At 36.4% G+C, this 27,126-nt stretch overlaps 1 protein-coding gene across 1 annotated transcript in view; it reads left to right on the forward strand.

Annotated features, from left to right (window-relative positions):
• Positions 1–27,126, forward strand: part of LOC114660780 (NXPE family member 2-like) — a 79,058-nt gene that overhangs the window by 15,620 nt on the left and 36,312 nt on the right. The window contains exon 2 of the mRNA XM_028813671.2: positions 1,389–1,430. Within this exon, the coding sequence (XP_028669504.1) occupies positions 1,389–1,430 (42 nt within the window). The remainder of the gene's footprint in view (positions 1–1,388; positions 1,431–27,126) is intronic.

The following is a 27,126-nucleotide window of genomic DNA, read 5'->3' on the forward strand; positions in this document are numbered from 1 at the left end:
CGAAATATATTTGCACCACAAGAAGTGCTTCACTTCATAGTACAACAAAAATTGGTTGACTGTGTACCTAATGTTATCATTACCTGCTGCTAACACTTCCAGTTTCAGTGGCAATTGGAGAATGTAGTTTTTCATAGTTAAAACTTATCAAAACTTACTTGTGCTCACCAATGTTGAAAAACAGACTTGTAGATTTGGCAGCAATTTCAATTGAATATGATCTAGCTTTCATACTGGATTTTAAGGATTTAGTGAAACATTTTGTGAAGCAGAAGGGAAGAAAAATTGCATTTTGATTATGTAATCTATGTGTAATTTATGTCTAATAAATATGATATATAATAGATATATAATAATTAAATTATTGTTTCCTTTTTCTATGATTTCAATTTAAAAAAAGTAACTTATTTGTAAAACAAGGGATGTACTAATAAGCTTGGCCTAGGGTGCAAATTAACCTAGCAATGGCACTTTCTTTGAGATAAGGGTTGGGAATCAGAAATGCACACAGATAGGAGAATGTGCAAACTCTATACAGATAGGGACTAGACTACGATTTGGACCGTCTCTTCTGGGACAGTGCACCATCATGCCATTGGCCTCATATTAATAAATGTTACTTATTACTACCATATACATATCCAAAAATGAAAAAAACTAATGTAAAATAATAATTTTCTTTAAAATAAAAATCTGAAGAATACAAGGTGTCATTTGCTGTTGTGGCAAAGGCGTTATATAGGCGCTGACCCGACACAGACTGACAGCAGAGGCATGTATAAAAATAAACAAAAAGGTTTTATTTTTGTCTTCAGCCGTGGGGCACGTCTTCTCCATGTCCCACAGGCCCTACACAGTCCCCAAAACACAACAAAAGAAAAAACACCCAAAAACACACTCTTCTTCCTCCACTCCTCCCAGTTAGCTTTGTCGTCCTCCTTCCGACTCTGGCGCCTAGAGTAGTGGCTGCAGACTCCTCTAATAGCACCCCTGGAGGTGCTCCAGGTGCTCGTTGACCTACTTCAGGCTGCACTTCCGGGTGTGGCTGCATCACAGCCCACACAGGCTCAGAAAGCAGCGCAGCTCCCCCCTGGCGGTGGCCACGGAGTCCAACAGGACTGAGCTGTGGTGTTCCATGACTGTGGCCGCGATGCAACCCAGGGGGCTGCCACCAAGCGTTCCAGGGGACGTAGTGTGCAGTCCATGTCTGTTCCCCCGGATTCAGCACCAACGGGGCGTCCTGGCCGTCTGCCACACTCTATATGGTGTAGAAAAATCTAATGGCTTACCCTTTTACTTTTTGGTGTTAAAGATTTTGTGTTTAAAACTTAGAATGATGCATGCTTTCTCTATGCCACTTCATAGGAATATACTTTTTTGTTTTCCAGGTCAACTTTTTTTTGCCATCCCCACAACCAAGGATTTCTAATGTAAGTGAATTATGATTTAACTTATTTCAAGATTACAAAATCAATGTGAGTTAGTTAAAAAAAAACTTTTACTTTATTTTTGTATTATTTACCATTGCACATTTTCAGATATTTACTGTACTTTGTATAAATTTTATTTAAATTTTTCAAAAGAGAAACATCCAGGCTTTCAACAGCAAATAAAGTTTGCCCAATTCAGGCTGTGCATAAAAGATTAGCTGACAATGCACATACCATTGTATTAATTAAAAATGAATGAATGATGGGGTTTTAAAATTTTTCAGTGAAAGATTATTATTTTTTTCTCCGGTAGACACTATCCAGCCCAACACAGTTTTTATCGTTAAAGTAACTGACAAGCATGACATGGCAGCCTATACTGCATGTGGTAATTCCACTAATGAGGATGCGATGTTAACAACTTGATCAGGTTTAACCAGATATCTCTTAAGCAGTAAAACTTTCCATCGTATTCAGAACATTTGTAGATTATCTAATGAATGGGACCAATCCATCTTATCTTGTCTCTGCTATTTCCTAATAGTTATGGGGTAATGCATAAATATTATGCACTTGCATAAGACAGATATTTAATTTGGAGAAATAGAGTCCTTAAATACTGAAAATTAAAAATAGAAAATTAAATATACTTAAATCTAAATAAGAAGATTAAAGATTAAATAATAAAATCTTAAGTAAGCTAAATTAAAAATAGAGCTGTCATTTAGAAATCTAAATTTGTCCTTCCAGCTTCCAGTAAGCTAGTTAGCATTACATCAATTTCCACTTACATTAAAACTGGAGTAATGATGGATTAGTATTATGTGTAATAGTTTTAATATTATCTGATGATACAGTAACTAGCTGACACATGGTTCAGGATTATTTATTATTGCCTGTAAACTTCAGGACCCATACACAATGTTAAAAGATGCCTTGTTAGTCGACATATTAAGTACTCTGAGTGTTGTTGCATTGAAAACACATTTTTAAATTTGCACCACTTTACTGAACTTCATGAACCAATAAAAGCAAGAATTCTTAGGGAGACTCATCTGTTGCCAGCACCCAGGCTAATGAATTTTAGCAACAGACAAGCAATATTTGCAGGTAAGGGCTATCTATCCATTTCTCCTCTTTCATGCTCTATACTAGCTATTTTCATGGTCGGGTGCTAATTCTATTTATTCCACCATATGGAATTTCTTTTCTACCCTTTGTAATCAAAGTTTTATTTTCTGAAGAAGTTGCTTTCCATTTGCATTACATACTGGGCAAATTATATTTATTACCCTAAGTTCTTGTCTATAAGCCGGACTCATGTATTAGCCGGAGACCAAAAATCATACGAATTTTTAAAATAAAATCGTATCATAGATAAGCCGGACTCATGGATAAGCCGAACGTACTATAACCTATAACTAATAGAAGGGAGGGAGGTCAGTGCTCTCACTCGCGCCCATTTAATTTCTTTAAGGGGGGAGAGAGTGTGAGATATTGCCGTCTCTCTCACTCCCCGCATGGCGCGGTTGGAGCGGCCGGAGCGCGTTCTTTCTGCTCTGGGCGTCGCCGAGTCAACACGAGCGCGAAGCGGTCATTTAAATTGTGATTTTATATGTAAGCATATTTAAATATATATCGCGGATTTCTGCGGACAATGGGTCTTTTAATTTCTGGTACATGCTTCCTCAGTTGGTTTGCCCAGTTGATTTCATACAAGGGACGCTATTGGCAGATGGCTGAGAAGCTAGATTGCTTACTTTTCTGTCTCTCTTGCGCTGACTATCTGTGATCCTGACGTAGGGGGATTGAGCAGGGGGGCTGTTTGCACACCTAGACGATACAGACGCTCGTCTAAAAATGCTGAAAGATTATCTTCACGTTGCTATCTTTTGTAAAGCTGATTCCTGAAAAGACATGCTGCACAGTGCTTCGCATACTTAAAATCTCGAAGGGCACGTATTGATTTTTGACTGAAAAACAAACTCTGTCTCCCTCTCTCTCTCTTTGTCTGCTCCTGACGGAGGGGGTGTGAGCTGCCGCCTTCAACAGCTTTGTGCTGCGGTGCTTCGCATACTTAAAAGCCAAACAGACATATTGATTTGTTTGCTTCACTCCTTTGAAGAGGAAGATATGTTTGCATTCTTTTAATTGTGAGACGGAACTGTCATCTCTGTCTTGTCATGGAGCACAGTTTAAACTTTTGAAAAAGAGACAAATGTTTGTTTGCAGTGTTTGAATAACGTTCCTGTCTCTCTACAACCTCCTGTGTTTCTGCGCAAATCTGTGACCCAAGCATGACAATATAAAAATAACCATATAAACATATGGTTTCTACTTCGCGGATATTCTTATTTCGCGGGTGGCTCTGGAACGCAACCCCCGCGATGGATGTATAAGCCGGATTTATGTATAAGCCGATATTCTATTTTTTCATTTTCACAACTTTTTTCCTTAGATAAGCCGCGGCTTATTGACAAGAACTTAGGGTACTTTATAAAATTATTGAAAAAAGTACACTACGCGTGACATACCTGAGAGATTACATACAATAACTTAATGTTTTATAGTAAGCACAGAATTAATAAAATGCAGTGACTATTCCTTATACGGAGGTTGCCCAATGATACCCCAGACCCCCAGCTGACATCTCATTGAACTTGTGCATGCACTATTTTGTGGCTTAAAGAACTCTGTGACTTTATTATAAAGAAGCATCGTTCTCAGTGGACTTCGTAACAGAGGTAGCATTGAATTGTCAATTACTGGACAAAAAAAAGACATATAAACCCAAACAAAATGTAACAATATACAAGACGTGGGAAACTATGGTTAAAATAAAATAGTTGTTTTGCTTTTATTTAGGAAACAAGTATGTCGATGAGGCAAGCAAAATTTACTTGACAAAGTTTCCTAAAATAAACAAAATTTTAAATACAAATCTTTTGATGAGTCAATATATTTTAAAAATAGGAAAAAAATGGCATTATATAAAAAGTTTTCACTTGCATTGATTTTATTTTTTGCAGTGTGAATCCAAACATTTTTCTAAATATACAGTATATAAAAATACACAGTATGTAGCAGTCATTACAGTCAGAGTTTAGTCTTTCCAAAGCAAACAAAAAGAAGGATCTCGCTGCTTTGGTTATGGCCTTTTCCTTTCCTTGATCACTTCCAAAATGGGTATTGTTATGCCTTTCACTTTTTAGAATGGCTTTGGCTTTTCTTTCTCAGTGACGAAATGAGAAAAGAAATATTGCTTTGCTTAGAAAGCAAGGCAGTTTTCAGAGTTTATGTTTTAAAATTGTCTTCTGGTTATCCTGCCAATCACAACACTTAAAATGTATGTTTAATTCATTATTTTATCTTGCTTTGTAATATGAATTTCCATGCAAAGTACTTTCCAATCATTATCAATCAATTGCTCTGTAGCTTTGTTTACCTGAAATTACCAAAGCTCTGCAGCTTTAGTTTGCTTCATGGGATTCAGGCAATAGCTTGACACGTTGAAATGATTCCACAGACAAAATATAATCATTTTTTAAAAGCTTTAGTACAATTTCAAAGTAAAACAGTTCACACAAAAATGGAGAAAATTTGATATAGCAAAGTAAATAAAAGTTCTTGTTTAAGAAAAGTTCTGTTTAAAGCTTATATCTTGCTTCATTCTTTATGTTTGTTCATACAGTTGAACAATTTCTAAATGGTCAGAAAACTGTATGCCTATTCCATTTACAAACTGCAAATGGGTCTTTCAGTCCATGCCGGCAATGTGCCTATTCCAACTGACTTAACTAATACACTGTATTACAGATATAGCTAAGAAGGTTCTCTCTCATGTTAACTTTCAAGGGATAAAAGGTTATGAAAGAAAATGATATTTTATTCAAATTAAGGAAACACTAAAATGAGTTTAACTTATAGCATTAACTTTCTAAGATTGGCTCTTACATGCTCTATATACCATCTTTCACATTAAAAAATGGGCACAGCTGAATGTCTGATACTGATCATATTTCTTCAAACACTCATACTCATTATACCAAGTGGAAGGGCATTTATTAGAATGCATGTATATTTACAAAAACTAATAGCAGTATATGTGCATATTCAGCTTCAAAATCTCAAAATTTCTTTTTTGGACAAATTAGAATCATATGTTTTTAACTTTCTTTCCGTTTGCTCAAAATAAAACTGTCATCATAGAATTCAGCACTTTCTGTTTTCTAGGAAAATTGAGTAAGTGAATTCTGAATACAGATGGATAAATGAATGGACATTATAAAGAAAAAAAATCACAAGTGCATATTTTAACTCAACTGCTTTGCTCAAGCAGATTTCAATGTCTTTAATTGGGAAGCTAATTGGTGACATAAAAGATGGAGTACAAAAGGCTGATGAAGGTTAGAAAGAAAAAATCAAAGATAATTAATGCTGAGCTGTCTGGTTTGTTCCAATATTACTTCTTTCTTTCTCTCTCTCTCTCTCTCTCTCTCTCTGTCACTCCTTTTCAAAGGTGGTTGCTGCCTCCAGGCCCTCTCCTCTTAAGCCATCATTATCATTTCACATATTTTTCTCCTTCCCTCTTTCTTTCTAATCAACATATTCACACAACACTCAAGCACATGCTACCCACCACCATGCCAAGAGGGGGAAAAAAACAGCCAGGGAGAGACTGAGATAAAGAAGATGCACACAGCAGAATACACGACTGTCCCTTGGCATAGAGAAGGAATGATTTCAGGCATTAGGACTGAGATAATGACTACCTATGGGCACTCACCAAAGACAGTAAATAAGTTCTGTCCATCATGAAATATTGCAAATATTCACACACAGCATAAAAATATCCATGATTAAATTTCCAACAGCAGTCTTCTCTGTGTATACATACTGTGATGTGTGAGTCACTGTCCTGCACCCGGGAGAAGACTTTGAGTCTAAAGCAGGGGTCTCCAATCACAGTCCTGAAGGGCCGCAGTGTCTACAGGTTTTTGTTCTAACCCGGTTGCTTAATTAGAAAGCAATTCTGCCAATAATTTAATTTCATGGCTTGTTAGTGCTTTAACTCTGCTATGTCAGGTCATTCTCATATCCTAGACTTTCTATCCCTTTCTAAGGATATCATCCAAATGATTTGAAGGCTAAAATGGACGAGCAATTCTCAATCATTCACTTTTTTGTCTTTACTTTCCTTCCAAGTATTTAATTAAACCAAATAATGCAAGATAAATACACACAGGCGTAAATGGTAACAAGCCAAATGGAGAAATGCTGGTCTCTTTTGTCATTCGCATGTTATTGCTAATTAGGATCCATTAAAAACTGAATGAATGCAGCTGTTTAAGATGAAAATAAGCAATAAGCATTCAAAATCTTAATGAGCGAGACAACTAAAGTGAAGCAGAAGTGTTACGTGAGCAATTAGTGCTTCTTATTAAGCAATTGGGTTGGAGCAAAAACCTGCAGCCACTGCGGCCCTCCAGGACTGTGATTGGAGACCCCTGGTCTAAAGGCATCAAGAAAACTAACTTTCCAATTAAAACAGGAACAGTCAGGGTATTTATTCAAATGGGAGCTACTACTTCAATACACAAAGACACAGCAAATGACCAGAGATGGGGCCAGGTCAGTGGCCGGGTTATAATGTTCCCTGCGTCACCCATCGGGTGACAGGCATGTTATACGAAGAGGATATGAACCTATAGATGCCTAGGTGGCGCTGCGGACCTATGGTTGTCTCACCAATGGACAAGCAACCCTCGAAGGATATGTTGAGACTGTTGGTGAGGGTCTCAAAAGAGCTACAAAAATCTCACAATATGCAAGAAAGACATAGATTTAAGGGAAACTTGACAAATCAATCAACACCTGAAAGAAGGAGAAATACTTATAATGTTAGAACAATGGAGAATTATAACCCTTAAGAATGTATTTTCAAATAACAGCAAGGATCTACTATGCTAGCGATTCCGAAACCTTTCTAAGCAAAGGTTCCCAAGATGTTGTACCATCTGGTCAGAGCCCCACCCTATAATAAAGCCAATACTGCAAGGCAGAGAGCATGATCTTATGTCTTGGTTACTGCTAACAGTAGTCACACAGCATGGTTTAGTATAATACTCGTAGCAGACCCATCAATAAAAGCAAATGCTCAACTACAGCAGACTAATGATGAATGTGTGATGTGTGACATCTCTAGGCCAGGTTTTCTCAACATTTTTTAAATAATTATTTTTTAATGTAAGAACAGCGGTGAGACAGAAACACAGCAAAGAGAAGGTGAGAAACTTGGCACTCACCTATTAAGACGGTATTTCACAAAAATCCATCAGCTCATTTGGCATGGATTGGCTCGAACATGAGGAGAGCAAGAGAAATCTGTTAACTCAGATGTCACGTGAATGGTGGGAGATTTGGAATTGGTGTGCAATCTCGCAGCAAGATGAAAACAAATCAATTGAAACACATTTATTTATTTACTTATTCTGTTTCCTCATGTATCACCTAAAAGTCACTCATGTACTGCACAGTCTGAGAACTACAGCTCTAGTCAATAACAATTGAAATAGGATTACTTTTAGGCAACTATTAAATAATATTTTGAGTTATTCGTATTTAAAAAAAAAACTACATTAGGTCATTTAAAGGTAAAATTCAAAATTGGAATTATCGTTTTTTCAAAAAACTGACCAGGACTGTTGGGGTCACCATTTCTCAAACCATTGAACTATACAGTACCAATTCACTTCATAATTTTAAACAATTCAATCATGTCAATTAATTTCTTCTTGATTAAGCTAAATGTTCAGTTTCTTTAATCTGTTCTCATATTTTATACATTTCAGTCTTGTTGCTCTTCTCTCTAAATTGTATAGCACTACTATATCTTTTTTGTAACATGAGAACCAAAACAGAATACAGCACTCCAGATGAGGACCCAGTAGTGTATTATATAGTTTAAGTATAGCGTCCTTTGACTAGCACTTCAAAGACTAGGCTATATAACCCAACACTCTAGTAGCTTTCTAATGATGCCTCTAATGGCATCTGTACACTACCTGAAGGTTGATAGTGATGCATGCACTAGAGTTCCAAGGTCCTTCTCAGGTCCTTATAAACCTCCCTTTGTATATTAAAACATATTTTTTTGCTTCTACATGTAATTCTTTTTGTATCAACTTCTTTTAATTTCATCTGCTACAAATCTGCCCAAGATTATATTGTGTCCAGGTCCCTATGATGATTTGGCTGAAACTACAATATTTTCCATTACACCTACACTATATGGACAAAAGTATTGGGACACACTTCTTAATTATTGAATGCAGGGGTTTCAATCAAACCCATTATCTCTGGGGTATAAAATCAAGCACCTTGTCATTCAGTCTTCATTTACAAACATTTGTTAAGGTTCTCCCCGTGTCTGCGTGGGTTTCCTCTGGGCGCTCCGGTTTCCTCCCACATTCCAAAGACATGCAGGTTAGGTGGATTGGCGATTCTAAATTGGCCCTAGTGTGTGCTTGGTGTGTGGGTGTGTTTGTGTGTGTCCTGCGGTGGGTTGGCACCCTGCCCAGGATTGTTTCCTGCCTTGTTCCCTGTGTTGGCTGGGATTGGCTCCAGCAGACCCCCGTGACCCTGTGTTCGGATTCAGCGGGTTGGAAAATGGATGGATGGATGGATGTTAAGCAAAACAGTTCATTCTGAAGAGCTCAGAACTGTGTTACTCTGATAAGATGCCACCTTTGCAATAAGACGGTTCATGAAATTTCATCCCTTCTGGGTATTCAACGGTCACCAGTAAGTGGTATTATTGGAAAGTGGAAGAGTTTAGGAATAACAGCAAATCAGCCACAAAGTGCAAGGCCACATATTTACAGTGCGGGGTCATTGACTGCTAAGGTGATTCCATAGCTGAAGAGTTCCGAACTTCCACTGGCTTTAATGTAGGCACAAAAACTGTGTGGCGGGAGCTTCATGGAATGGGTTTCCATGGTCGAGCAGCTGCATGCAGTTCTCACATCATCAAGTCCAATGCCAAGCATCAGATGGAGTGGTATAAAGTACACTGCTACTGGACTGTGGAGCAGTGGAAATATGTTCAATGAAGTGAAAAATCATGCTTCTCTGTTTGGCAGTCAGATGGGCAAGTCTGGGTTTGACAGATGCCAGGAGAATGTTACCTGCCTGACTGCACTGTGCCAACTGTGAAGTTTGGTGGAGGAAGGATAATGGTGTGTGGCTGTTTTTCAGGGTTTGGGCTAGGCCCCTTACTTCCAGTGAAAGGGCAATCTTAATGCTTCAGCATACCAAGACATTTTGGACAACACTATGCTTCCAACTTTGTGGAAACAGTTTGGTGAGGGCCTTTTTCCAGCATGAGTGTGCCCCAGTGCACAAAACAAGGTCCATAAAGACATGGTTATATGAGTTCAGTGTGGAAGAACTTGACTGGTCCCCACAGAGCTCTGACCTCAACCCCATCAAACATCTTTAGGATGATCTGGAAAGGAGATTGCAAGACAGGTCTTCTCATCCAACATCAGTGCGTGACCTCATAAATGCTCTACAGAATGAATGGGCACAAATTCCCATAGAAATACTCCAAACTCATGTGGAAGCCATCCAAGAAGAGAGCAAGTTGTTATAGCTGCAAAGGGGAGATCAACTCCATATTAAAGTCTATGTATTTGAATGCAATGACATTAAAGTCCCTGTTGTGCAATGATCAGGCATCCCAATACTTTTGTCCATATAGTATAGTTTGATATCATCTGCAAACTTAACCAGCTTGTTATTTATCTAGTATTTTCCAGATCATGTATATATTGAAAACAGCAGCAGTCCCAGCACTGATAACTGGTCCCTGAAACCACTTTTGACTCCATCCATTAAAAAAAAATCTCTCATCATCACCCTTTCTTCATGGTGTTTCACCATCAATTGGGCATCTACAGTACATACTGAATACTAATAATAATAATCCCAATTTTTAATTTGATCACTACCCTTTCATGTACTGTCTTATGGAAATCTTTCTAAAAAATCAAGATAAATAATGTCATTTGCAACTCTTGCATCAAAAAAAAAAAACATTCTGACAGTTCACTAATTTAGTTGTTCTTGATAATTGATGCTCAATATTTTCCTTAATGATTGTTTCCAATAAATTTTCTGTAATGCACGTTAAGTTCACTTGATCATAGATACTTGGATTGGCTCAATCAATATTTTTTTTATGCTGGGATAATGTTTGTGAAATTCCAGTCCATTGGAATTTTCAAATCATGCAAGAATTTTCAAAAAGTATGTGTCAAGAATGTGGTCACAGTGATTTTTTAGATTTCACTATTTAACCTAAGCAGCACTTTTCCCTTTACAATTTCCAAATCACTAATTACCTCCTTCAAAGTCCCTATTACTGTTAGGACATTATCAACTTCTTCATATGTCTAAACCTCACAAACATGTAAGTTTAGAGGATTTGCTGTTTTAGTCTGTATATTATAATTTGCCTTCAGTGCTCTGAATGCACTGCATACCTTCACCTCGTTTCTTCACTAATATTTTATTATTAAAATATTGAAATAATCCCTCTGAATCATATTTTATTGCTTTTGCAAAGTATTTGTCTTTAACATTCTTTCAGCATTCGTAATATCCATTTCAACCTTTACTTGCATAAACTGTATGTTTAGTGCTGACGTTATTTGTCTTTTATGCCTTTGCTAGGTAAAACTTTCTATGAGTGTTGCTGAGTTTGCTTTTCCTGTACCATTTGTTTCCAGCACATTTATCGTGGCGATGATGACATCATATGACAATTAAACTTTTAAAAATAGTATTATACACTAAACTTTTAAACTTTAAAGTATAGTATTATATACTTAAAAAATGGTATTTGGCATCCCTTACTTAACATGTACCCTCAGTGTTCCTCCTATGCCTTTTCAAAGTATGCTTGTGTGTCCCAACCTGTCTTGCTCAGCGCTTTCTCTCTCAGTTGTTTTTCCATAAAGTCTGCTTCTCAAATTTTGTCATTTTGAAGTGTCTTGCTCACCTTCTTTCCACTTTTTGACTACCATTAATGGTACTGTAGATGCCCCATTATCTGCTGTGAAAACATTCGTATTCTCACAAATATTTCCTGTCTTTGAAGTTGACTTGGGTTGTGTCTTATTTTTACAATAATAGAAAAAACATTGTCACAATCGTGAACTAAACTTGATAACTCTAATTATCATGTCCCTACCTCTAAGACAACAAAGCCAAACTTACCAATTATATCACTCAAACAACTAGACACACACACACACACACACACACATAGAGACAACAGTGTTTTATTATATAGTATGTAGATGATGAGAAGTTCCTATTTTATGATAAAATGTTTGCCAAAGGCTTCTAATCTATCTAATTTATTTGGGACCTTTAAATCTACAAACTGTTTTATGGATTATACTATTATCTGTATGCTAACTGATGCAAAGTAATGTATTTCTTAACTGTGTTATGCAAATTATTCTGGTTTTAAAACTGAATGTCAAGATGTGGTTTGAGAAGTAACCCTGTGAGTGATTTTGAATGTTTGAGTTTCCAACGCAGAGGTACTCAATATAATTAAATTAATCATACACTTGGGTAAACGCCACCCTTTAAACCATCATTTTTAGGAACAGAATCATAGTTTCAAAAATTGGGGAACACCTCAACCATGTTACACATAGTCTTGCACCATATCAGAGTGCACTAGAGATCATTACTAAACTTTAAAGATGCAATTCTCAGGTCTACATACTAGATGAACAGAATCCTACGATCATTTTAATAGATTTAACATAATACCAAGAATATAGACACAGAAGTCAGTCAGTCTTCACATACAAGACCCAAATGTACATAGTAGTAAATATTTATACTTATTACAGAATTTATCCCACACATTGGCCAACTCTTTGAAAGCTTTTTCTGCTGCTCATAGATATGATATGACCTTATGGTAGGCAATGGCTTAATAAGGGAAAAGTGGCTCTTTCCCAGGCATGGTTTGTTACATCATGAATACAAAACAGTGCAAATTTTAATTTTTGCAGCTTTTAATTTTACAGGAAGTTTGGAAGTAACACCAGTGGCAAAATGATATTTACGATTTCCCCAAAAAAGTGTTTGTTTATTACTTCTGATGCTGATCACAGGAAGGATATTTCTCCCACTATGCTCAGGAAAAAAATTATTTTCCTGACATAAAACATCTTAACATGAGAACAGAGCAAATAAAAGATTTACCATCTAATTACACTGAATAACCACAGGCAATGCCTTTCCATTCTAAGAGCAAGAGTTCACATGATGGTACATCAAATCAAACATGTTTACCCCAAATAGTGTGTATTATGGGACAGATACTCAGTAAGCCACTGGGAATTATCATCTACTGGAAATATTCAGTATATACCACCATTCTCTCGTGTACATTTGACTTTTAACAAAGAAAATTAAAAGTTTTTTTTATGAAGCAGAACCTGTTTCTTTAACTGACATACAAGTGAAAGAGAGAACAAGAAATTAAGATATTTAAAAGTTATAAATATTGTGAAGGACACCCTCAGGATGGAACGACAGGAGGAGACAGCATGCACAGGACATTGTCTCCCCCGGAATATTAGACGACAGCCCCCCTGCGTTGCAGTAGCTCCACGAAATCTCACAGGACATCATGGGACTTGGAGTGTGAGATAGAGAAGAAGAAAAGCATTGCTGTGTGCTGCTTATTGCTGTACTTGTGCTTGTGGTGTAGGAAACACAGAGAAGAGTTTCCCAGGAATGAAAACTGTTGCCTTTTAACTTGTGTCTGAACCTGTCTGTGTTGAGTGTTTGGGGAGCTGGAGCATCCCCTGGTGTCCACAATGTCTTATAATAAAAAATAACTGTAAGGAATAAAAAAAAAAAATCATAATTTATCTTCACTTGTCAAAAAAGAATCAACAACCATGGAAAGAGCCTAAGAACACTTGTAAAAACTAACCTGAACCCTGCCCAAAACCCAATACTTTGTTGGGCTCCTTCTACCTAGTTAAGTTGCCAGTCTAAGAGTAACATGGTGAAATCAATAGTTAAAACTTAATAAAATTATGAAAATAAGTCAATGTTAAGCAAAAAAATACTCCATTTGACTGCTTGGTTTATTGATTTAATATTTTTATGTACTCCTTTTGAAAATTCTGTATCTCTTCGCTGTGACCAGTCACAGACATAGCACTTCCATCAATTTCTTAACCTACATTGCTTATCACTGCACCTTTCTCTTCTTTTTATAATGAACAGGAGGATGGTTCTTGTACTTGGAAGAGATCAATTAGATCCTCATAAGATTCTGTAATGAGTGGTGAAGAAGCTAATTTCCTTGAAGTTGTTTTTTACTGGAGAGAGTTAGGAAATGTTCATAGGAGAAACAACCACTAGGACATCATCACTTGTCATTTGGGATTTTCTGGTCTATGTAGTTGATATCTCAGGTTACTCAGCTTACTACCAAGTACTGACTGGTTGACAACTGCACCAAGGATTCCAGAAGACAAATTCTTTAAGTAGATGAAAGTTATGAAAAGTTACAAGTAATCTTCTGTTGTCACGTCCTTTGATGTTGATGCAGGCTCTACAAGTTTAGTATTTAAATTTTGTGTTTAGCACTATTCACTGAATACTGATGCAGAGTGCATAAACATTTTTACAAATATTAATGGTAAAATACAAACAAAGCCTTACATTTATTTAGTATGACAATGGGCACCTTTGTGTGCAAAGAAAAACTTTATTTTACAATTGATTTATTTAAAGCAAACTAACTAAAGAAAGGATCAAAACAATTGTTTTACTGTGGGTCTATATTCTGCGTGTCTTACATACAGTAATTGGTCATTTGTAAAGTTTGTAATTGTATTTTACCTGTACACTTGTTACAGCATTCTGAACCTGCACTCAATGAAGAGCATTATACAAAGGTAAACTGAGATGACATGAAGTAAATAACAATGGAAGAACACCAATTAACAAAAACAAGCAGAAAAACGCTTGCTGTTTCTGGCTTAGCTAAATAGGTTTCCAGCATTTTTCCATTAAAATACAGTGTCTCAAGCACCCACACAATCTCCCACTCACGTCCACACTCCCTCACTGCTTCCCTGCTCTTGTCCAATTCATCTTCAGTGATGGACTACCCTTTAACATTAATTCAAATTTTACTTTCTCTAGAATCACGTCCACAGTAGGAAACATGATCTGGAAGTCACAAGGTCATCTCTGTAGTGCTTTCTTAAATGTTTGCTTCTCTCACTGCACTAGTAAGCCCCAAAAATTATTCAAATGATCCAACACACTTATTTTCCAGACTTGCCTTTTTCATTTAACAGATTACAGGGTTTTGCCCAATACATGACACTTTTCTGTGGTGCTGCTGAATATTTTAGGGCAGGAGTTCACAAACTTTTTTACATCACAGACACACTATAATATAAACCCAAATCTGCAATATTGGGCATTATCTTGGATCTTGGATCTTCTGTTAACACCAGTCTCACAGCATCATTTTGGACAAGAGCAGACTTATTATTCAAAACAAATGCTTAATTATAAAAGACTATTGATGAATATATGATCCAATATCAGGTGACAGCTCTAGGCCAGGGAACTCAACTCTTTTTTCTTGGCATTACACCACCATGAATTAATATGCTTCCTGTTGGATAACATGATGTTTGTAATGGTAATTGCATGCACGCATGGAAAGTGAGCGCATATGTTTTTGCGCATGTGTGAGAATAGCGTGCACCTTTGATTGTTGTGTTTTCGAGACTTGATAAATAAAGAGCATTCTAGCAAGTGAGAAACGGTGTACTTTGTAGACACAACACTTCCAAGTTTTCAACTACGCATTAAGCCTTCTTCTCTCCTTAATTTTACCTGGTGTAGCACAGGAAGAACTTCAGAGAAGACTGCCTTGTCAGTTCTGCTCTTCAGCCCTGCATATAACTCTTTCAGTTTGGATTGCAGAACTGACAGACTATCCTTATGTATGTGTTATCTGTTCCAACATGGGCAATGACATCTGTATCCATCCCTGCTCTGCCCAAGAACTTATCAACCTGTCTAAGGAGGTCTCCCGTTTGTGTACACAGAAAGACACATACTGTAGAATACTCTCTCTCTCTGGAGCAAACTTGTGCTTCAATCCCCCTTATGACTGAGTCCTCAGCTATCACTACCTCTCTCTTTCTGGAAACTGGATTTGAAGTGCCCCGTTGGGGCTCCTCCTGCCTGCCTGCAACCTTAGAATCTTCAAAGACGCTGTTCAGCTCTTCAACGACCTGAAAATAGACCTGTCCAGTCTAGAGTCTTCTTCCACACCACCTTAGGGGAGAACAGTGTCTCTCTATAGGACACCTGAGCCAGGTACGCCACTTCTCTACTACAAAGCAGGCCAGCCAACTCCTCCTCCAGTTCAGCAACCCTAAGCTAGAGGTGCTGGATCAGCTGGCATCTCTTGCAAATGTAGTCTTTACACAGTAAATAACCATAAATAGATGGTAACTTATTTGTGAAATACCAATAAGTAATGATTTGAACAGGACTCTTGCTGCATACAATATCACAGGCTAACTCCATGTTTTGTTAATCTCTTAGTGTCCTGCTAGGAAGACTACCCTGCATTAAAGATTTCCGTTTTTTCCTACATATTAGCACATTTTTCAAAGCACAAAGAAACAATTTCATATTCAAACAAGCCTTCAAGAATGAAATGATGCTTTGTCAGGCAACTTAACTACTATGAACCACACAACCCTGTAAACAACCATAAAATGCCATTGAAGAATCCATATTTTTAAAAGTGTATATGCTTGCACAATTTCTTTCACCTTCCATTTACTTCCAGGAAAATTATTACATTTTTAGCCACTTTGGTTAACTCCCCCGAAGCAACAGGAAAGAGGCACTGCTGTGTGTGCTGCTTGCCCTCCCCAGCATCTGAATGACCTGTATTGGGCATTTGAGCGCCTATCTGATGAATAAAAGAGTAAAACATTTGAACATAAAACATTTGAAATCTACAAGTTTAAGCAAACGTTCTCAAGGTAACATTGAAACAGTAAACTAATTTGTACTTTAAGTCACACAATATTTCTCCATTTAAAGATAGACAAGTTCACAAACACTTTTCAATGTGACAATCTGAAATTTTAAAACTTTTTAAAGCACCATCTGTTCAGTATATCTCAATGAAAATTGAACTGTCTCGAAAACTATTTTTGAAGAATAATCATGCCACATTTCAAAAAATTGCTCCATGGGGGATTGAGTTGATTCATGTAGGAAGACAAGGATTTAGCAATAGGTGCTTCGCAAATCTATGAGAATGCACCTAAAAAAGCCTTTCAACAATTTACATTTACAAAACATACAGTTACATTTGAATCCAGATAAAAAAAGCAGTACAAAAGTAACACACAAGTTACATACAATTCATGGTGAAAACATGGACAGTGGAAAGCATCTACAGTGTGGTGTTTGGTACGTGGGGGATTGGTGCTGAGGTCACTGAGATTGCTGAAGGTCAGCACACATAGTGGTATTCGATAATATTATTAAGATGATTCAAAAATCATTCATTCAAAGTCGATTTAAAATTGCTACAAATCAAGATGCTGTATTGGCATCAAAGTTTAAAATTAGATCTCATTTATTATAAAATGGATTTTAATACATGTCTACCAACAAGAAATAGTAAAAGTTAACAATTATTTTTACTCACTCATACACAGCTTCTTGAATCATTCTTCTTCTACCATCTTCTGAACAAAAGCGACTCAGCATACTTTATAGAGAAAATTGCACTTTATGTTGTTTTGTCACTGTTTGGTTATATCAGTTATTTGGTGTTTTCCTCCCCATTTCCTCAATAATGTTCTTATAATGCATGTAAATGCTGCATAAAGTACATAATGCTGATTATTGATTGGTATTGCAAACTTACAATGCAGGTGTATTGCTTTGACAAAAAACAAAAGACAATTTCCACTTGGGGATTAATACAGTATACCAAATACTTTAAAAGAAAAACATCATCAGTTTATTTTAAATTTATCATCTAGTACAGGGGTGGGCAGATTCAGTCCTGGAGGGCCACAGTGGCTGCAGGTTTTTGCTCCAACCCAATTGCTTAATAAGAAGCCCTTATTGCTCAAGTAACACTTCAGCTTCACTTTAGTTATCTCGCTCGTTAAGGTTTTGAACCCTTATTGCTTATTTTAGTCTTAAACAGCTGTATTCTTGGTTTTTAATTGCTCCTAATTAGCAATACCATGCAAATGACAAAAGAGACCAGCATTTCTCCATTTAGCTTGTTTTCATTTACACCTGTGTGTATTTATCATGCACTAGTTGGTTTAATTAAATACTTGGAAGGAAAGTGAAGAGAAAAATGTGAAGCACTGAGAATCATTTGGATGATATCCTTAGAAAGGAAAATAAATCTAGGATATGAGAATGACTTGACATAGCAGAGTTAAAGCACTAGCAAGCCATGCAATTAAATAATTGACAAGGATTGTTTTTTAATTAAGCAACTGGGTTGGAACAAAAACCTGCAACCACTGCGGCCCTCCAGGACTGAATCTGCCCACCCCTGATCTAGTACAGTTGTGCTTGAAAGTTTGTGAATAAAGTTAATGTTTTGGAATGGCCAAGTCAAAGTCCTGACCTTAATCCAATCGAAATATTGTGGAAGGACCTGAAGCGAGCAGTTAATGTGAGGAAATCTACCAACATCCCAGAGTTGAAGCTGTTCTGTACGGAGGAATGGGCTAAAATTCCTCTAGGCCACTGTGCAGGACTGATCAACAGTTTAGTTGCAGTTATTGCTGCAATGGGGGGTCACACCAGATACTGAAAGCAAAGGTTCACATACTTTTGCCACTCACAAATATGTAATATTCAATTATTTTCCTCAATAAATAAAAGACCAAGTATAATTTTTTTGTCTTATTTGTTTAACTGGTTTCTCTTTCTCTACTTTTAGGACTTGAGTGAAAATCTGATGATGTTTTAGATCATTTTTATGCAGAAATATAGAAAATTCTAAAGGGTTCACAAACTTTCAAGCACAACTGTATGCTGCACAATGACCTGATTATTGGCTGCCCAGTTTTGCTGCTAGATTCATCCTGTTAGCCTGTTCCTCTGTTTATTTTCTAAAGAAGGAAAAGTGTTACCAAACATTGGTAACTAATGACAGTAAAATTAAATGTTAGATATGTGTTAATTTTTAATAATTGTTAACATTTGTCTTACTTCCTCATTGTATATTTTGCTTTACTACTTTGCCCGTTTCTAAAACTGCTCCAAAATGATTATACATCAGACAAGTTTACCATTTCCTAACCTGCCTTTCTTAAATAAAATTGTAAAAAAGACAGTTTTTAAGCAGCTAAATGATTATTTGATTAAACATTCTGTTCTTGACAAGTTTCAGTCAGGTTTTAGTGCAAATCATACTACAGAAACAGCACTGGTTAAAGCACTAAATGATTTAATGTGGATAGGGCCCATAAATTTATTCCTGGTTTCTTAGACTTGAGTGAAACATTTCACAACATAGACCACAATATTTTTATAAATAGCCATAAACAATAGGTGGGCTTCTCCGTCAGCATCTTAAATTAGTTTCAGTCTTATTTACAAAGTAGAAAATTCTTTGCTAGCTGTGGGGATTGTACTTTGGTGATCCATGATTTTTTATATATGGTGTACCACAAGGATCTATTCTGGGTCCACTGCTTTTTTCAATCTACATGCTTCTAGATTATCTCCAAACACAAGATGAGCTACCACAGCTATGCAGATAAACACACAGCTATAGCTTTATTTATCGATAGTGCAAGATGACCCTAATGCCCTTGGTTCTCTGATCCAATGTCTTAGCAGTATTTTTGGATGAGTAGTAACTTTCTCAAACTTAAAAAGAAAAAACAGAAATCTTAGTGATTGGCAAATATGGAAATAGACATGTATTAGAGTTAAACTTGATCCCTTAGGTGTAAAAGTCAAGCCAGAGGTAAAGAAATCAGAGGGATCATTGACTCTGGCCTAAACTTTAAGTCACATATTAACCAGATTACTAGGACTCCATTTTTTCACTTAAGTAATTAAATAAAAGGTAGACCTCTTACAACATTACAAGATGCTGGAAAATTAGTTCATGCTTTTGTTTTTAATTGACTAGAATTACTGTAATGTACTCCAAACAGGACTACCTAAGAAAGCCATCAATCAGTTGCAATAAGTGCAGAATGAAGCAGCCAGAATGTTAACTAGAATAGAAAATCACCAGTTATACAAAGAGGAATAAATTAAGAACAGTTTTGTTAGGTAGAATTTCCAGTGGGACTGGGTGGTCTTTTGGCTTTAGAACTCCTGCAGATTTTATTTTTTACTCCAACTTAGCTGGAGTTTTGTAGGGTTTTTTTTGTTATCAGTGGACTCCTCTTTAGAGAGATCATAATATTGTATATACGGACCCTACTCTTCTACTTGAAATGTATCTGTTTTTTTAAGATCGCATAGATTTATTTGTTTTACCTTTGTTCCTTATTCTTTAATATTATTGCCTAATCTTATTTGTTTTTCTTTTCTTGTAACATTCTTTTTGACATCTTGTACAGCACTTTGAGCTACATTGTTTGTATGAAAATGTGCTATATAAATAAATGTTGTTGTTGTTGTTGTTGAATTAAAAAATGAGAGGACAAGGAGAACTCTTCCAATACTGCTTCATTACCAGATACAAGTGAAAGAATTCATAATTACAAGTAACATTATGATGAAATTAAAAAAATAAATTTTTCAAATAATGAAAGAACTTTTTAGATTACAGGTGATTTTCATCAAAGTAGTAATGACTGCAATCAGCCTGCAATATATACCAAATGCAGTTCTGAGTCATTTCATGAAATGTACAATTTAGAAACAAAAATGTATACTAATGCAACAGCTAAGTCTTTTCAACTGATAGATCTTACTACAGCTGAGAAAATTGCCCTAAAATATTCACTAGCTTGTTGATCACATGTTGAATGTTTCAACAATGTTCCTGTTCAATACTTAGGAAATGACCATCAACCTTTAAAAATCCGAAGGTTACACACCATTACAAACATATCTTGCCTTATACATTCACAGAAATTGTAGGAATCTTATAAAAAATAAGATGCTCACCATTAATGGTATGTACTGTGGGCTCCTAACAGGTTGTGAAAATATTCCCCACTATTATTAGCCTTTTCAGGGATAAACCTCATCTTTAATAACATGAGGACCCTCTTAATGGTCCAAGCATGACAAACTTTAATGCATCTGTTATGGACCACCAGGTGGCATATCGGCCACCTTACCCAACACAGACAGACGTGAGACACAAGTTCTATCTGGCACACACGTTTATTTCAAGTGGGGCAGCACTTGTTCTTCACTCCCCACTACAGAGCACGGTACACAAAACACCAAAACCAAAACACAGTCCTTTCTTTTTCCTTCTGTCTTGCTCTGCCGCCTCTACTTCTCTCCCAACAAGTCCTCCTGACTCTTTCTCCTTGAGTGGAGTGAGGCGGCCCCTTTTTTAGGGCACCTGGAAGTGCTCCAGGTGCTCCTAGATCTTCTTCCGGCAGGACTTGTGGGTGTGGCGGAAGTACTGTGGGCCAGGGGGGTTGCCCTGTCATGTTCCAGGGGAGGTTTTGCTCTGAATATGCCCTCTCCAAGGCTATATTGCATCTCAGAATAACTATAGTCCGTCTGATGAGGTGTTTCACAGAGAATTAATTGGTGTGCTCAAAATTAGCTCTGAAAATAACATTTGAGAATACAATATTAATGCAATGCTTACGTTAATTTTTGATTCACTTTTTTTGTGTATGTTGGAAAAATACCACACTGCAACATGAAACAATCCTTTAAAAATCATCTATTTGTTTAAATATTTTTTTTCAATATGCCAATTGTGCTTATATTGTGGTAGAAGAGTGCTATGCAGTCATTGACAACAAAACTGTACAAAAAACTTTGCTGTAAAAGTTGCACATAATCCTCCAACCCATATATAAAGTTGGGCTAACATAAAGTTGGACTGCCAGGTTAACAAAGGTGGTAGGCCAGCAGACTACCATATGCATTTACAATTTGTCCATCCCTCTAGACCAGGGGTAGGCAACATCAGTCCTGGAGAGCCGCAGTGGTTGCAGGTTTTTGTTCCAACCCAGTTTCTTAATGAGTAATCAATTATTGCTGATGAAACACTTATTGCTTAAGTGATAGTTTGATGCTTCATTTTAGTGGTCTCACTTGTTAAGTCTCCCCGCCCTTAATTGCTTATTTCAATCTTAAACAGCTGCATTCAGTGTGTTAATGGCTCCTTATTTAGTAATAAGATGTAAAAGACAAAGCAGCCAGAAGTTCTCCATCTAGCTGCTAAAGAGAAAGTCATAGACAAAGTCAGACATAGTCACAGTCCTGGAGACCACGGCCTACTAGCCACCCAACCCCTCCTGGGCTTTCTATAGTACAGTCTGTGCTGGAAAGTCCATTCTGATGAGAGAATCTTTCAATCCAATGATTCAAATGTTCCTTTATCTAAAATGACTTTTCCATAGGCAGGAGAACAGCTTGTCAATAGAGCAGTGGCACCAAGTGTCATATTAAGATACAGAGAATAGAGGAGAGTTAGTAACGGTTTTTAAATATTGTTTTACTTATATTTTTGACTAACAAACAAAGATGTAGTATGCACAGCAAATCAGTAGCTTTAGTCTATTCTAGACTAAAGTAGTGAGTCCTCAGCCTGAATTTAAAAGTTGAGCTCAATAATTAGCAGGAAGATCATTCCACAGCTTTGATCTCTGTAACTAATAGCTTGATTTCCCACTGTAAATATTATTAATCCTTGGAATTACAAGTTCAGCATCATGAGATCTTAATGTGCGCTCTGGTTAGTAAGTAATGATAATATCAGATAAGTGAGCGGGGCATTAGCCATTTAAGGTTTTTTATGTTAAAAGGAGGATCTAGAAATTAGCCCTAAGCCTAACTGGGGGCCAGTGTTAGGACTTGAGAAATGGAGGTATGCTTTTGTACTTTCCGGTTCTTGTAATAATTCTTGCAGAATCATTTTGACCTTGTCCTGATGAAAGTCCTGAAAGCTGCATAAAGAACTATTTGAACAGTCGGTGAATAACGCATTGCATTAGTCAATCCTACTAAAAATGAATAGTTTATCAGTAACTGGTATATTTGGAAAAGATCAATTTTTGACGGTTGACTATCAGATAGTAACTTGATTTAACAAGGATGAAATAATGGAAGGGTGTTGTACTGATAGTGTTGCTGTCGTGCAATAAGAAAACCACGGTTCATATCTCCAGTGTTCTTTGCATGGAGCTTGAATGTTCTCCCTGTGTCCATTGTGTTTTCCTCAATTAGTGTTGTTAAACTGCCCCTTGTGTGTGAATGTGTTCACCCTGTGTTGGACTGGCTGTTTGTCCAGGGGCTGTTAGCTAAAGCTTGCCTGGATAGATGGCAGCTTCCTCGTGATACTGCCCACTGGAGGAAGAGTTGGATCTTTTTTTTATTTCTTTTACTGTAATCATGTTTAAATAGCAAAAATCGATACAAAAGCATAATCTTCCATATTGTTTCTTTACAATGAAAATCCCAGCACCAATAAGACTGTTAGATGGCTTAATAAATAATCCTCTTGTATCTTATTGTTCCACAGTAGAGTGTTCTGGCTTTGATAATGCATTCAATGGATGTTACTGCTTAATGTAATCCTTTTCGTTTGGTAATGGCACATCAGAAAGTAGTTCTATGGCACAGTCATATTTACAATTTGGTGGAAGTTCAAAAGACTTACTTTTGCTAAATGCATAGTGATGCTACATGCTACAATTGGCAATCCCTTATTTAAGCAAGAACTCACTGCATGATGTTTTTTAATCTTCAGTCAATAGTTGGATTGTGTCTTTGGATCCAAGGAACTCCCCCAATTATCTGAGAGAAGGAAGAATGAATAATGAAGAACGTAGCTTTTTCTACATGTAAAGCATCTACTCAATCCTTTAAAGGAAGAGTGATAAAATCAAGAAAACCAGGCTCTATCTACTCTTCTTCAACTGCCATGACTTTAGATTTATATTGCAGGGAGAATTTGTGTTCTTTAAATATTTTGACTAGGCCAGAATTAATGAAATTATCTGCCTGTTGCTCCTGAATCTGTTATCAATTTTTCCTCTCCATTGACTAATGTGGGAATCAATAGTACATTTTGAGTATTATGGCCCATCCCACCAACTCTCAAAAAAGCAGAATTCTTTGCGCTATTTCTTATCTTTTTTTTAATTTTTAACAAAGTCTTATTGTTTGTACTTCCCACAATTTCCCTTTAATTGTTTCTATCTCTTTTGCTAGTAAAAGGAGAACATCAAACATGTTGGTACACATATCAGACACAAGTTTTGTCATTAGACTACATAGGTCCTACACATTACAACTCAGGGTCACTCGTTGTAGAGGTTCAAACTTCTATGCTCACTCAAATGAAGAAACAATATTTTTGAAACAGAAGGACCAGAAAATGAGAATGATCACACCCCTATCAACCTTGAAGTTGTGTCATAGCATTGGACTCACAAAATGGCAGCACCTATAACAAAACAAGATTGCATCAAAATGGCACAAACTATTTTCAACAACGTTAAATACTTTTTATGCAAAAAAAAAAAATCAGAATCCTCATAGTCAAAGCTTTCATAAAGAATTATTAAAGAGCAGAAGTTTTTTATTAGAAAAAATAAGAACAAAACAAAATCACACTCAGATTGCTGTAAAATTATATCATATGTGCCAGCATGGATACTTCATTGTCAGTCAGTAAGTAAAACTTACTCTCAGTATCAAAGTGCTGAGTATTGGTTATGGGTTTGAATTTATCACTTAGGTGCCAAGGAAGTAAATTTAGTGGCCATGCTGCTGATTTTACCCATGCATTAACTACAGTGATGCTTGCAGAGACTGAAGCTCAATTGGAAATGACTAATTGTCTAAACAAACAGAGTTAATCCAATTTTTGATTTGCCGTATGAAGGACCTGTCACAGCAAAAAAGTTATCTTTAAATTGTGCTTAAAACTGTTTTTTTTCTACTTATGATCATTGCTACCATATTTTTGAATGAAAATAATGCTAAAAGAGAGCAAAAACTTGGGTATTTCTCTGTTTTCACAGAATGAACAGCTAATATTAAATGTATTCCAGGATTTTTGTATATTGCCTCACCTGGGCTTATGTCTTTCAAGCACTTTCCAGTATGTCTGCACTCTTACAATAGTTTGTCAATAGCACTTTACTAGGTTGTTTGGTTCCTCATAGAACCACTGCTTGACAAAGGAGCATTTCATTCTGGGAATAGTTCTGTACATATGAAATTTGTTCACTGGGCTTTTTAAAAATTCATAAGTTACAACTTTTTTCCTAAGCATACATTTCAATATAAGGGTAAATTAAAACGTAAAGGCAGTTTGGCTTGTGCAGGTCAGTAAGCTGTTTGGATACTGTAATAAGTTTATATGTTTAATATATCACTGTGCTCTGTACAAAAAAATATTTTATAATCTACTTCTTCTCATATGTACAGCTAACACAAGGCCAGATTTAGCACACAGGGGCTCATCATTTAGAACTGTGAAAATGGGCATTGAACTATTTCTGTGTGACAGAGATCAGCTTGACATTAGATCTTCTTTTCCTTGTTTGGAATTGCATGATTTACCTAAATGGTTGGCCTGAACATGAATAAAGGCCATAAAACCTTGGAACATTGCCCGGCACACCTTTGAAGCTGACGGACGGACGCAGAGACGAAAATGGTAGACTCTTCACAAGGTCTTCTCATGGCTTTCCGTCTGTTATGCCGCATAAACCGCCACTAAAGAAAGCTGTTATTTCTCCTATATGATTTCTTACTGCCGTATCACTAAGGGAGGGGTATTGCCTTTGTATATTATATCTATATAGTTTCAGTTTATGTAACATGCCTCAATTACAAGAGAACTTATTCCAACCAGGGAGCTAGCACCCCCTCCTGGATAGAGATACACATCTTTCACAAACTTTACGGGACCCCAAGTCATTATGCACTATGAAATGTGGAGATCCATAGCTGAGTATCCAAATGTGCAACAACAGTGGACAACATTTTTATTTTTTGATCAAGGCATTTCCCATGTTGATGTGGGCTTGTGTGTGCAATGTTGATGGTCAATGAGATCAAGTTTCATTGGTTACGCTTGCTCTTCCCGCGTTAAACTTTTCCACCTATTCATAAACTTTTCATGCTGGTTTAATTTCCCTACTGAGCCAACATCCTTTGGTGAATTTCACCAGGTTTCACTCCTTCTGCCCAAAGAAATCCTCCTTACAGCAAGTTGCTCAACAATGGTACAATGCTGCAATGGAATACCCATATTCATATGACCTTTGCTTCAACTAGACTAATGGTAGAGTGCCGCGCTGCACTGCACATGTTTCAGCTCCTCATAAGCTATCGTGGACATGTTGTTTTTTATCAGCCTCTGTCTATTGTTGGTACCACAAAATTTTCAAATTGCCTTTACTTATTGATTTACTCTTAAATATAGCAGGCTATCTAACAGAATACTAACAGATCAAGAAAACCTAAACTTAGCCTGTGTTATTGTATGCAGCAGGAATCCTTTTAAAATCATGAACCTACTGGCATTTCACAAATCTGATATCATCTTTTCATGGTTATTTATGGAACATATTACAGATATAAATAAAAAAGGTCTCTTTCTGAATCCATTAAATGGATGGTTACTTATGGAACTAAAAATGTCTTCACTATGACATCGCTTAGTAGAACCACTGTAGCACATTTATTTTTAAGAGTGTGCTGGTTTTTGCTGGTACAGTATATACACTGTAGTTAGGCAGGTAGGTAGACAAATCCAGCAAATTAAATCCAGGGAATCTTCACAATTAAGAATAACACACACAAATCAATACACTCTGAGCTTAAAATGTACAGATAAGATAAAGAGGTAATGCTGTCAACAGAAAGCTAACATACCATATGCTGTCCTCATTGTCTCAGTAGGTATCTGTTTTGTGTAAATATTGTAGCTTGTTTCATCACCAGGATCATATCCTATCCATTGAAAGTTAATCAGTTACATTTTTATTTGCATTTGGTTTGTAATTTACAGGTTTTATGTTGTAACCCAATGTTTACTAAGCTTTTTTATTCCTTTATTTGTATTTTACATGTCTTTTTTGTTGTAACCTAAAATTTTATAATAAACTCAGAATATTTCTTGGAACATGAACGCAGTGACAATGTAAATAAGACAAGCCTTTATACTTTGTTCTTCATGACTCTTTATCTACAAGGTTTTATTTATAATTGAAGATTTTGTGACAGCTGTGGCATTATACACTACATACACCTACATAAAATTGTAATTGAAAAATCTCAGAATTACCTTGACAGATTGAATTGAAATTTAGTTATGTTATACAAAAAAAATCACTTGATATGTGTTTTTAAAAAGAGGCTGCAGGAAAAAGAGACATGA

This window comes from Erpetoichthys calabaricus, chromosome 11 (assembly GCF_900747795.2).
Source record: "Erpetoichthys calabaricus chromosome 11, fErpCal1.3, whole genome shotgun sequence".
NCBI lineage: Eukaryota > Metazoa > Chordata > Cladistia > Polypteriformes > Polypteridae > Erpetoichthys > Erpetoichthys calabaricus.